Genomic DNA, 14,315 nt, shown 5'->3' with positions numbered 1-14,315 from the left:
TTGAGTAGCAAATCCTGAAAAGTGAGGAGGATTTTTGTTGTCTAATCTAAACCTAATCTTCCAACACTTGCTTAATCCCTGAGCTGCCTTGTCCTATCAAATCTTCTTTCTTTTGATAAGGAGGAGAATCCTGAGTCTTTCTTGATTCTGTTGAATCTTAGAATGATTTGCTAATTGTTTTTCCTTTGTCGAAAAGATTTATGGAAAAGTCAAACGATGAATGCCTCTTGAAATGTCCGGAAGTAATCTTCGAATCTTTTCCAGTAGTAGAGATTGGTTTGACTTTAAATATTGTTTGTCAGAATGTCTATTAGTAACCTTCATCAACGAATCAAATGATGATCATGTCCTCCAAGAGAATTGCAGATATCTTTCCACAAAGTGATCTGGTTTTGAATGTTCAGTCTGTATGTATGTATATACCGTGTGACCTTGAAATTAGAACACTGTCCACATGCAAGGTGACTCCCATGTCACACATTCCAATGTCCACCCACAGGCCCTGCCCACTTTTGTACTGTTTAGATTTTAACTAAAGGTAGTCCAAACTGCACTGGAACCAACAATCCAAGAACCGGAAAAGTCTTAGAATGGCAAGGAGCAGTCCTGGTTTTCTTCAGTCTCTGTGATCTTCTTCAAGACTTGGTAGAAGGACAGTTCACGAAGTAGATTCGCACTCCAAAACAATGTTGACACGAGAATAGTTGACAATGACAGCCTGGTGAGTTGATCCCAGATTTACCGGTAACACAAAAATATCTGAGTTATAACTCGAGGTAGTCTGCTTGCCTGAGAACAGTCCTGTTTTCACACCGTCCTTGTTGCTCTTTTGTTGGTAAAAGATCCAGGCAACAGGTCATCAACAGAATAATTACAAGACGCTGCTGGAAAGCTTATAAACAGTCTCAGCCCACAGTGGCGACAAGGTTGGTGCTACAAATTGGCTCATTCCTGGTCAAATCATATATCCCGGCCTGATGTTTAAACAGCTCCAACAGTGCAAAGATTGTCAGTGTCCCAACTTCGTGCTTCGTCCCAAAACAAGACGATGTCGAAAATCCTGTACACAGTCTCAGCCCAGCATGGTCCCGATCATGGACATACAAATTTGCTCATTCCAAGTCAAACTTTCAATCCTGAAGCCTGGGGAACAAATAGCTCCAACGTTGCAAAGTTTATCGGTGTCCCAACTCCGTGCTACGTCCCTACGATGCCTCGTAAGCGTGGGAATCTCCTTTACGATGCAGGGATCACCTTTGTGTCGGATCAATGAGACCATTTCCCGCCCTGCTGGGTGCAGGGGTGACTCGTTATGTACAGGTTAATTAGTGGGAGGGGCAGGTGAGGTCTAACCTGTGTGACTTAATCACACCTGGTCTGGTAAATATAGAAACAGTATTGCACACTCATACCAAGCCCTTGGCTTTATAGTTGCAGAAAATCATTTTACAGGGGTTGTGTTATATTGTCAAACCTTTCCTATTTCGGATAACCAGAGTCCCAAAAACTCACTGAGGAACATTAAATTTTGTGTTAAACTTTATACGTTGTCTTCCATATTTTTACAAGAAACACAACTTCAGAATTGTGTCATCTAACAGTTGGCATATTCAGAAGTTGTGCTAACTTGGAAACTATTAATTAAAATAGCTTTTCTGTTTGGGATAATGAGTCTCAATAACAATACTCCAAATGGAAAAGTACCCAAACTCTTACTTTTCAGCCACTACATTTACATGATAATAACACAATAATCACAGCTCCACCCAACCTAACAATAATTAATAACAAGATAATCACTGCTCCACCCAACCAAACCACAATTGACAATCCAGTCTAATGACAGCTTATGAATAGATACTGGTAAGTTTTAACTACAGGCAGGCCTGTTAAAGTGACCATCTCTACTACATCTGGACCACCTGGCCATTGTGACCACTTTTCAGTGATCCCTTAGATAATTTCTGCCATTGACACAAGCATTAATTAAGAATCCTGTCCATAGTAACCACCTGTCCACATAGACCAGATTTTATCAGTCCGCTTAGTGGTCATTTTGGGCAGTTTCTATCACACCTTTTCTTTTCTGAAGTACATAACATATACCCGCATGCAACAAGAAATGGACTGTCCCTGACATATTCAATTGTGTGTACAGCAAAGTAAAGTCGGTACATGTAAGCCCCATGCCTCGGGGCATCTTTGCATTTGATTTGGCTCAATGGATACAAAACACAAAAATAGATAACACCTAATATTAGACATCATACTTTCAAAGGGACAACAAGTATTTGAAAATGAAAGTTTAAGAATAACTTGTAGGATAGTGTTTTAGCAGGGTCTAAGACTGTATGCAGGACACTTTTGTAGGGAGTGTTTGTAACAGATTGCCCCTGCTGAGAAAGTGGCATCTGGACAGGCTCTGTTTACTCACAAGAAAGTGGTCGAACCGGTTTTGCTGACTGGGTTTAGAAGGGATGATATGATTGGTTAGAACTCTCTTCACGTATCTTATAATAGCTGCTCTCCGATTGGTTAAGGTTCCAGCCATGGGTGAATGCCAGAATGTTGGTTCGACCCCACAACTGTTTTTCCCACTGTGTGACAACAGCTTTAAGCCAGTGTCATAAGATTGCTATCTCTTACCATACCATGTTGTTGTGGACTCTTTGAGTTACGGCTGTCTGCACTTATGCTTCAAACCACAAGGTGGCAGTGCTGTCACATATATGTTAGTCAAAAGTTATGAGATAGTAAGAAGACATGGTTAAGACATGTTAAACTATCAAATGGTGTGGCCTTGAGAAACTTACTTCCAGATCTCTCCCCCTTCCTCTTGTAGAGTGACCTTACGACCTTGGCGCTGCCGAACCTCTTAAACCTCTGCTTGATGTTGGAGTAGAACCACTCAGCGGACTGGGTCTTCAACTCTCTGGGAGAGAAAACAGAAAAGAAACAAAACTTAAAATCCTCCCAATACTTTTGATGGCATCGTGTGGCACAATCTGTAGGGTGTTTTTCCCAGAACCAAGAGGTCCCAGGTTTGACACCACTGCTATGCTCCGATGTTGTGCCATTGGGAAAGGCACTTAACACGACTTTCCTCCCTCCACCCAGGTGTAAATGGGTACCCAACTTTGGTTGGGAAAGGTCATACTATGGTCACCTGCTGGCGCCGAATGGCAGCTGCCCAGACCCTTGCAACAGTTCCACAAAGTGCAAGTGTGGAGCAAGTATGTATCTGTTGTGTATTATGTGATTGTAAACCCTGCAGTGATTCAGCACTGGCTGCCATTTCACGGGTAATTTCTGACCAATAAACCATTATCATAATACCTTTAGCTGTATAGGGGCTGTAACATTTGAAGGAATTTATTTTGATTTCCTGGTGGCAGTTAGTACGATTTGAATGTAAGGTCCAATGTTCCCTGACAACAGAGTTTGTACAAACATCTACCTTGTTGTGGTTGAATGTAAAAAAATATAGTTTTTTGTGTCATTAGTGTCACAAGGTTCATGATCAGAAGGTTGGGGGGTCAAATCCTGCCTAAGCTGTATGACATATAAAAAGAAAAGCCTGCAATAAATCGGATCATATCAAGCAGCTGTGAAATGATTCATCTTAGCCAACAGCAGCATAAACTGTAAGACAGGCCTCTCGTAAAATGTCACCATCTTCTCTCAAAAGACCACCGTGACCTTAACATTCACAGCAAGGGGCCAGGTCATCAGGGATCAAATTACACGCCACACGGAGGTGTCAAATAACCAGGTGATGGATGGGGTATGGTGGGTCATCCATCGCAGATGTTTTCGCTTTGATTCTTCTCTTGTCGCCGCCCTTCGCTGCACGCCATTACCCTGATAATCATTCAGCAGGGCTCGAATTTCATTTTTGAGAACTAGTGCCCCTACTGTAACCTATACATCTAGATGCACATTAAAGAATTTGAGCGCACAAAATACAATGAAGTAGAATGTCAGCAAAACTTGATAGCAAATCTTATAACTGTCCCTCTTCAGAACTTGAATCCAACTTCAAAATTTCATAAAGTAATATCTAGTACTTCTCATGACGCTTAAATGCCATTAGAATATGCTGTACCCCTAAAGGACATCTAGGTGCACTCAGGTGCACCCACAGTCACAAATTAGGTGCACAGCTCCAATTTTGGGTGCACAACTTACAGTGAATCTATTTTCAATTTTAGTATTTGGAGCCCTGCTCCGATAACCGTCCCGTCTAGACTGGTGATTATGGGAAGTCGTGTTTGTTAATTGAGGTGTCGGGGGAAGACGTCTCACCGAGACCGTGTGCCCTTTTCGGTCGTTCAAATTGAAGTCTTAACTTGCAATGATGGACGCTAATGTAGGGTGGGATGTGACGTTCATGCCATTTTGACTCTAAAGAAATCGAAACTTTCCTCATGATTAGTTTGTACATGGTCGTTAATTTACCAGGGGAGGCTGCCAGCCCTGAGATAGTTTTGATATGGGATATCAGGTGGGAATCGGTAGCCTAGCATCAACATGTACTGAATCTGAAAAACATACATGAAACTGGCAAACTCAGAGTTTCATGATTTTGTATTACATGACAGTTCTTTACTGTCTTGGAGTTATCATCGATTAACTTAAGGATGTTTTGTTTCTTGATCACGGTGTTTAGGAAAACAGTTCACAGCTTCAGACAGAAACCTTTCCAGTGGTTTGATGTGAAGTCTTAATTTGCAATGATGGACAGTAATGTAGGGTGGGATGTGACGGCCGTGGCATTTTGACTCTACGGAAATCAAAACTTTCCCCATGATGAGTTTTACATGGTCGTTAATTTGTCAGGGGAGCCTGTCAGGTACTGCAGTTGATAAGGAAATATCTGGTGGATTATTGATGGGTTAGCCTAGCATAGCAAGATCAATATAAATATGTACTGAATCTAAAAATGAAACTGGCAAAGTATCAGTCGTATGTATTACTTGTCTAATATGACAGTTCTTTACTTGGAGTTATCACAAATCAAGGCTGTTTTGCTTGTTTTTTGAGCTGTAAAAAAGAAATTAGTGCTTCACTGACTGGTGGTTTGATGCGAAGTCTTAGTTTAGAATGATTGACACTAATGCAGGTTGGAATGTGACGTCTCTGGCATTTTGACTCTCTGGAAATCGAAAGTTTCTCCATTAACATGATTATTAATCTACTAAGAGAGGATGTCAGGTACTTTAAGTCTGACAGCTCTGATAGTTCATATTTAGTGGGATATTGAAGGGGTAGCCTAGCAGAGCAAAATCAACATATGACAGTTCCGTACGTAAGAAACACAATAAACTATGGATGTTTTTTGTTGATCGAGGTGTCAAAGGAAATTTAAAAAAAATTCAGACCTAAACTTTTTCTGTGTTTTGATTTGATTTAATTTGCAATGATAAAAGCAAATGCAGGGTGAGGGATAAGACATTTGTGGCATTTTGATGTTACAGCAGCAGACCACTTTGATTGTACAGGAAAGTTTTTAAACCTACCTGACTCTCTGACAGAAGGTGCGGACCCACACATTGGGCAAATATCTTTAATTTGCAACCAACAGGATATCAAGCCTTCATCAACCTATTCCAGGAAATGCAAGATAAGTGAAAATTCCAGGAAAGTTGAAACCTACCTGACTCTCTGACAGAAGGTGCAGACCCACACATTGGGCAAATATCTTTGATTTGCATCCAACAGGATATCAAGCCTTCATCAACCTATTCCAGGATAAGTGCAAATTGCAGGAAAGTCCAAACCTACCTGACTCTCTGGCAGAAGGTGCAGACCCAGACGTTGTCTTTACTGTCCAGAGCTGAGCAGTCCTTACACACATAGTTGTTGCAGTCCGCACATCGGATCTGGGGAAACATATGGGTCAGTGTACAAACTTACATCTGACTGACATCTTTAAGCTCTCCTCCAAAGAAAAACTTTTTGATATACTCCGTGAATAATTTCATCAGGTTGGCGAATGACTGAATAGCAAGGTTCTTTTATTCACAACCAAGTATTTTACAAGGGCCAACGTTTCGATGACTGTCTGTCATCTTCATTTCATTGATATACTGTTGCAATGATTAGAGCAGTTATCGCTATTTCTTTGAAAGCATTGGCACACATAAATGTGAGCTAAGTCAGGTGTATAGATACAATAAGATTTAGAAACAATGCCAATGGCAACTTGGATGTGTGCTATCAAAAGGGGGTCAAAATGCCTAGGAGCTTGCACTCATTACCAGTAATCATACCCTATGCAGAGAATAAGACAGCATTTCTTATGTGTTTTTTTACTATTTGTACACTGCAGATTGAGAAACCATATCTGGTTATTATACATTAAACATAATTTTGTACATCATGATATGGCCACTTTCTTTGATTCGGTTGACAGTTTTGAGAAGTGAGTCACATTTTTCAAACAACAAAGTTTGTGATGGTACCGACCTTTCTGTTGAGTAGAAAGAAGAAGGTCTTGTTGCAGCGCACGCAGGCGTTGTCATTGTTACTGCTGTTGCCCTGAGGCTTGGCCAGAACCACCCCCTTTCCCTGGTCATCCTTCAGGTTCTCGGCAACTTTCCTGCAAAACACAGAAAATAATCTGTGAAATTCAATACTTTTGTCAGGTTGGAGAATCACTGGATATAACACAAGGTTCTTTATTCACAACCAAGATATACAATCATCACAACTAATGTTTCAGTGACTGTCTGTCACTTTCTTCAGGGCAATACTGTTTTGGTTTGGGACTGCATTGTTAGCAGCAACACCTAGCTGAAGTGTGGCATAACACCAGTAAGTATATTGCCCTGAGGAAGATGACAGATAGTAACTGAATGTCCATTTTCTCCCTCCCGTGACATTAAAACCATGCAAACTTACATGTAAATACATTTACTAGACATAAGTACAGTATGCAGGAAAACTACTTATTTCGAGCCCTGCCGTGTCCAGCCTACATAACACCACACTTCATACACTCAGGATAATAACTGTAATCTTTTGACCCAAGGCCTTTTTCTGAGCAAGATAAAAACCGAGGGATTTTGGCCGGACGCCTCGAAGTCTGAGACATTAACTGCAGGGGAATGGGATGTGTCTTTAGATAGCGCCTTCATTTGGTCTCTGGTGTGTTACAGGAATGGAACGACTTCAATCAAAACTAAGTTGTGTTTTGGACATGAGCAAACTTTCTATTTTGAAACCACTATAAAGGCTATAAGTGTTAAGTCCCAGGGAATGTTAAAGTGCAAAGTTTCTTAAGGTGATGCTTTTCTTAAGTCTCTGAGGTTTTAGATGACTTGAGAGAAGTGCTGATGGAAAGACTTCAATCAAAAGTAAGTTGTTTTTGAAAATGGGCAAACTTTCTACTTTAACCCCACATAGAGTCCAAGTGCTAATTCCAAGAAGACTAGACACTTGAAAAAGGGACTACAGTAATGGAAAGACTTCAATCAAACTTAGATGTGTTTGGAACGACAAAACTTTCTATTCTAAAAGCCTCATATCAGTCTAAGTTTGGGATAACAAAAAGCAATGTCTCTTGAACTGTAACACCATTATAAGTCTCTAAGGTTTTAGAAGACTCGAGACTTGAGAAAGAGACTAATGGAAAGACTTCAATCAAACTTAGTTGTGATTGGAAAGGAGCAAAGTTTCTATTCTAAAATCCCCATAGAGTCTACTTAGTATTAATTCCAAGGGATAAAAAAGCAATGTCTCTTGAACCGTAACACCATCATTACGTCTCTAAGGTTTTCGAAGACTGAAGACTAATGGAAAGACTTTCAATCAAACTTAATTGGGTTGGAGAATGAGCAAAGTTGCAGAATCTATTCTAAAACCACCATAGAGTCTAAGTGTTAATTCCACGAGATAACAAAAAGCAATGTCTCTTGAACTATAACACCATTTTTAAGTCTCTAAGGTTTTAGAAGAGGAAACTTGAGAAAGGGACCAATGGAAAGACTTCAATCAAAAGTAATTTGTGTTGGAAAGGAGCAAAGTTTCTATTCTAAAATCCCCATAGAGTGTACTTAGTGTTAATTCCAAGGGATAAAAAAGCAATAATATTCTCTTGAACTGTAACACCATTTTTAAGTCTCTAAGGTTTTAGAAGACTGGAGACTTGAGAAAGGGACTAATGGAAAGACTTCAATCAAAAGTAATCTGTGTTGGAAAGTAGTAAAATTCCTATCCCAAAATCCCTGTAGAGTCTATTAGTAAGTGTTAATTCTAAGGTGATAGAAAAGAGAAATATGTCTTAAGTTAAGGTAATGCCTTTATTCAGTCTCTGTGGTATCAAAGGACTTAAGAAAGGTGTTGATGGAAAGACTTCAATCAGAAGTAAGTTGTATTTGGGAACAAGAAACGTTTCCACCACAGAGCCAACAGTGTCAATTCCTTGGTAATGCAAGTTGCAACTGAGAAATGTGCCTTAAGGTAACACCTTTCCCCTGGCACCTTCTTTAGTTTATCTATTGTTGCACCTCTGAGAGAACCTTAAATTTTACAGAACCAACTACAAATCCCCTAAAGGTCTAGATATTTGTCACAAAAGCTTCTGATTCACAATGCTTTTATCAGAGAGAGCCCACAGGTATAGAAGATACCAAGAAAGTGACACTCAAGAGTGCCTCGAGTGCAGCACAAAGCCAGAGCAATGACTTGGCAACCTCTTTACCACAGTTTATCTGTGCCGGTGACACTTCTTTGATCTTTGCATAACCTACAACACATCCGCTGAAGCCTTGCTATATGTCAAAAAAGCTTAATACCATTCATACAAGCTTTTATCATAAAATACCAGGAAAAGTAGGGAAGACTACCAACTTGAAGGTACAATGGCAAGAGTAATAGACAAGATATTTGCAAAACCTACACATCCCCTAAAGTCCTGGCTATTTGTCAGGAAAGCTTATGATTCCATAGCTTTTATCATTGGACACCAGAGAGAGACCACTGGTATGGAAGACTACCAACACATAAAGATGGCAGTAGCGGACAGTGAACCTGAATATGCGGAACACTCTTCCGTAGAAAGATAAATGACAGGTGTACCGACCCTTGCCCTGCTTTTGACAGTCTATTCGTATCCTGTGACTGCGACCACCCTAAGGCTCGTGCTTCTGACCTTGGCTACCCCAAAGCCTTATCATTTGTCATAACAGCTTACTCTTCAGACCAGAGACAAGAAAACAGACAAACTTATCATTGAGCTGGCATAGCCGAAATGCTCTCCGGTGAAAAATAAAAGCACCTCCTTTGCCTGGATTGTACTGCAAAGCCAGAGTGATGTCTGGGCTTTCCTGAGTGCCTTTTTCAAAGTAGTTAATCTGTATTTGCATTGGACTTAGACTTACTGACAGTTACTTTTTAGCAGTTATCTGTATTTGAACACATTTGCCACATCGTCAAGTTAGCTTATGATTCATAATCATCATCCGTCGACGAGCTTTTGCTACGACGGGGTCATACCGCCCTTTTTACAGGGTGACATACCCTTTTGTTGGCTGTCATACAAGACGGGGATGTGCTGCTACAACTACCAGTTCTCCATTCCGGGTGAATTAATGAATGTAAATCACCGTATGGCTGATGCGAGACGGAGGTTCACCAGGCCTCCATCTGGGTGATTTGAAGTGAATCACCAACTCCAGACAGAAGGATTTGGATCATCGCACACCGGGACATGCCCCTACTCTTTTTCGAAAGGTGTGGTGGGTTCTTTTACGTGCGCGGGATGTGGCTCTCCCCAAACATGGGACCTCCATTTAACGTCCAATCAGAGGGACCTTCATAATACCTGTTATCAGCATCCACCAGGTAAAGTTTGCTGGTATGTAAGATTACCAACCATTAAACAAAGTTGGCAGGACTATAGATAGCGCACCAAGATATGAAAGTCAGTTGCAACATCCTACATGAATAGAGTGATGTGCTGTGACTGTCCTTTCCCTTATGACTTAGGCTTCCCCAGAAGGCCTAACATCCATCACTTTAAGAGCTTATTCCATATACCAAAGAGAGGAAATGCAGAGAATAGCAAGATCCATCCCAAGAGTGTCTTGAGAGCGGCACAAAGCCAGATAAATGCCCTAGCTTTCCCCGGCGCCCCTTTATCTGTGGCTTGGCCACTGTGAAGACCTTTGCACAACCAACTACACCCCCCCCCCCCTGAGGGTCTGACATTTGTCATCAGAGCTTATCATGATACAGCAGACACAGTTCTCTGGTATGGTATGCTTGCTAAAGGCACAAAATTGTGAGGATTAGTGAGGCGGTACAGATGCAAAATCTTCCATAGAAACACCTTTTTAGCATTGATTGTCATATGATTACTTTTGTTACCCCAGAAGGCCTATTGTCCATTGCTATAAGGGCTCATTCTTCCAAACCAGAGGCAAGAAGAGCAATGAAACTTCTCAAGAGATATGTGACTGGGCTGCTGTGAGGACCTTTGCTCAGCCAACTACACAAACCCAGAAGGCTTGTCATTTGTCACAAGAGCTTATGATTCATACTGCCTTTTATCATCAGCAGAGAGCCCTCTGGTATCACGAAAGGGACTAGCTAAAGGCACCAAACAGTGAGGATTAGTGAGGCCGTACAGATGCAAAATCGTCCATAGAAACACCTTTTTAGCCATGATTGTAATATCATGATTACTTTTGCTCCCCCACAAGGCCTATTGGCTATTGCTTTAATTTTTGATTTATTAATAAGGGATTATTATTCTAACCAACCAGAGGCAAGAAGAGCAATGAAACTTCTCAAGAGCACCTTGAAAGCAGCACAAAGCCAGATGAATGCCTCAGCTTTCCCTGGCGCCCCTTTATCTGTGGCTGGGCCACTGTGAAGACCTTGGCACAACCAACTACACCCCCCTGAAGACTTGACATTTGTCATGAGAGCCTATGATTCAAGCAGCCTTTTATCATGATATAGCAGTTACAGTACACTGGTATCATGGAAGGTGAGTAGCTGAAGGCACAAAGGAGGACTTGTGAATAGAATGTGAAGAACAGTAACAACATCTTCTATAATTAGAATGTTACTAGTAAGTTTCAGTCTATACCTCTATTTTGTACTAATTGAATTGTTAAATAGTTGTTGCCATACATTGTACCGCGTACAATTGTCATGCAATAAAGTTCTTCTATCATAATGATTATATAGAAATACCTCTTTTTTGTCAAGAAGGAAGTTTAAAGCCAGAGGCATCCATTGGGTGCCCTGTCACGGTAGTTTGTGTGCCTTGGGCTGCTTTGATAACCTTTACACAAACAACTGCACACACCCTGAAGGCTGGACATTTGTCACCAGAGCTTATGATTCATACATTCAAGCAAGGTTCACTAGTATGGAAGATTGCTGACTACTAAAGGCACAAAAGAATGAGGAGTAGTGGGCTAGACTATCATGACGAACAGTTGCAACATCTTCCGTAGAAACCACTCTTCTTGTCATGAGTATAACACAAAGCCAGAGCAATGCCTAGGGTTCCTTTGGGTGCCCTGTCATGGTAGTTTATGCGTGTTTGTGCCACTTTGAAGACCTTTGCACAGCCAACAACACACACCCTGAAGGCTGGACATTCGTCACGAAAGCTCATGATTCATATAGCATTTATCATCGCATTGCAGTGGGAGTCCAATAGCATGGAAGACTACCACCTGGGAACAAAGAGGGCTGACTGTACACTGGAGCATAAGACCTGTTATTCATAGCCCCATTCAATGTAAAACTTGTACATTTGTCAAGAGAACTGTTCCATCAAGTTTTTGCACAATAAATTACAGTAACAGCATATGACAGTCATGCATAGCAGTTCAAGTGATCCCTGGACTTTTATCATTGTATGGCAGAGAAGTCTGGTATGAAAAATTACATAGGCAAGAATGAGGTATAAACTACATACACTTGAGCATAAAACCTGTCGTTCATGGTCCCATTCATGTTAACTATGACTGTATATTTTGCAAGAAAACTATTCTTCCAACGTCTCAAACAATAAGCTACAGAAACTGTGACATTCAGAGCTGGTCCCATGACTATATCGTGTGTGGGAGTCTAAGACCATTCATTCCTTTCACATTTTTCTTCCTCAGAAACTCTAACCAAACTTGGGCCCACACAGATTTACAATTTATGTACATGTGACAGCCCTGTGCATTTGATGTTGGCAGACACAGAAGGCTATCTCATTTCTCACAGGAGCTTATGATTCATACAAGCTTTTATCATTGTACAGAAGTTACAGCAAAATTACAGAGGCATGAACTTGATGAAGGAGGTAGACTGTGGACTTGAGCATAAAACCTGTTATTCACAGTCCCATTCATGTTAAACTTGTACATTTGTCAAAATAACTGTCCCTTCAATGTCTTGCACTACAGATTACAGTAACTGTTACCGTGGCATTCAGAGCTGTCCAAGTTATCCCTAGACTTTATCATTGTATGGCAGAGAAGTTGTGTACTGGTATGAAAAATTACATAGGCATATGAAGGAGGTATATTGACTGTGTACTTCAGTAAAAAAAAAACCTGTTATTTGCTGTCCCATTTATGTTAAACTAATGTACATTTGTCAAGAGAACTGTTCCTCCAATGTCTCCCACTATAGATTACAGTAACTGTTACCGTGGCATTCAGAGCTGTTCAAGTTATCCCTAGACTTTATCATTGTATGGCAGAGAAGTTGTGTACTGGTATGAAAAATTACATAGGCAGAAGGAGGTATATTGACTGTGTACTTCAGTAAAAAAAACCTGTTATTTGCTGTCCCATTCATGTTAAACTTGTACATTTGTCAAGATAAATGTTCCTTCAATGTCTCGCACTATAAATTACAGTAACTGTGACTTTCAGAGCTATTCAAAACCCCATGACTTGTGGGGGCTGTTAAGGCCTGGATTTATTCCTTTGACATTTTTCTTTTTCAAAAGGTGTAACCAAACTTTGGCCACACAAATTTATGTACTGTGACAGCCCTGTGCATTTGACGTTGGCAGACACAGAAAGCTATCTCATTTCTCACAGGAGCTTATGGTTCATACAATCTTTTATCATTGTTCAGAAGTTACAGCAAACTTATAGTGGCAGGAACTTGATAAAGGAGGTAGACTGTGGACTTGAGCATAAAACCTGTTATTCACAGGCCCATTCATGTTAAACTTGTACATTTGTTAAGAGAACTGTTCATACGATGTCTTCCACTATGATTTACAGTTACTGTTACCGTGGCATTCAGAGCTGTCCAAGTTATCCCTAGACTTTATCATTGTATGGCAGAGAAGTTGTGTACTGGTATATTGACTGTGTACATCAGTAAAAAAACTGTTATTTGCTGTCCCATTCATGTTAAACTTGTACATTTGTCAAATGAACTGTTCCTCCAATGTCTCTCACTATAAATTACAGTAACTGTTACCGTGGCATTCAGAGCTGTTCAAGTTATTCCTAGACTTTATCATTGTATGGCAGAGAAGTTCTGTACTGGTAAATTATATAGGCATATGAAGGAGGTATATTGACTGTGTACTTCAGTAAAAATAACCTGTTATTTGCTGTCCCATTCATGTTAAACTTGTACATTTGTCAAGATAAATGTTCCTTCAATGTCTCCCACTATAAATTACCGTACCTGTGGCATTCAGAGCTATTCAAAATCTTATGACTTGTGTGGGCTGTTAAGGCCTGGATTTATTATTTTGACATTTTTCTTCTTCAAAAGTTCTTACCAAACTTGGGCCCCCAAATGTATGTACTGTGACAGCCCTTCTGAATTTAACGTTGGCTCTCTTATTGAACATGGAAGCTTATGATCCATATGGCATTCAAGCTTGTGTAGAAAAGACAGTAATAAGTTACGCTACGGAAGCCTGAAGGAAGAAGACTATCCACCAGGGCATAAAATCTGTTATTCATGGTCCAAAGTTATAAACCACATTTTATTTTCTTGGTCGTTGGACATTTCTTAGTAAATCTTCAACAGGAAGACAAGATGAAGAGAGCTGGGAAGAAAACTTGAATCTGACTTAACTTCACCCTGAGACACTGTGTGTACCAAGGCACAGACTTTCCCCACAAACTCTTTTTCATGTTCATTTTTCCCAGTGAAGCATCACTCTTCAATCCAAGAAACAACATGATATTAGTATGGCCTCAACCACGGCTGGAAAACTTGGTGAATGCACGTGCACAAAATTGCAGTAATGCAACTAATTTTTGACTGTGGGTGCACCAGTGCACCTAGATATTTATTGTGGGCTACAGGGTAAAGGTACACTA

At 40.4% G+C, this 14,315-nt stretch overlaps 1 protein-coding gene across 1 annotated transcript in view; it reads right to left on the bottom strand.

Moving 5' to 3' along the window:
* The window catches only part of LOC136421004 (trichohyalin-like), a 41,858-nt gene extending 29,879 nt beyond the window's left edge, over positions 1 to 11,979 (bottom strand). The window contains exons 1-4 of the mRNA XM_066408150.1: positions 11,942 to 11,979; positions 6,469 to 6,601; positions 5,785 to 5,882; positions 2,814 to 2,932 (exon numbers count right to left, since the gene is read on the bottom strand). Of these exons, the coding sequence (XP_066264247.1) occupies positions 2,814 to 2,932; positions 5,785 to 5,882; positions 6,469 to 6,601; positions 11,942 to 11,979 (388 nt within the window). The remainder of the gene's footprint in view (positions 1 to 2,813; positions 2,933 to 5,784; positions 5,883 to 6,468; positions 6,602 to 11,941) is intronic.
* Positions 11,980 to 14,315: the final 2,336 nt, after the last annotated feature.

This window comes from Branchiostoma lanceolatum, chromosome 15, assembly GCF_035083965.1.
Source record: "Branchiostoma lanceolatum isolate klBraLanc5 chromosome 15, klBraLanc5.hap2, whole genome shotgun sequence".
Lineage (NCBI taxonomy): Eukaryota > Metazoa > Chordata > Leptocardii > Amphioxiformes > Branchiostomatidae > Branchiostoma > Branchiostoma lanceolatum.
The sequence above is the reverse complement of the archived record's forward strand: the minus strand, read 5'-3'. Positions and strand labels throughout refer to the sequence as shown.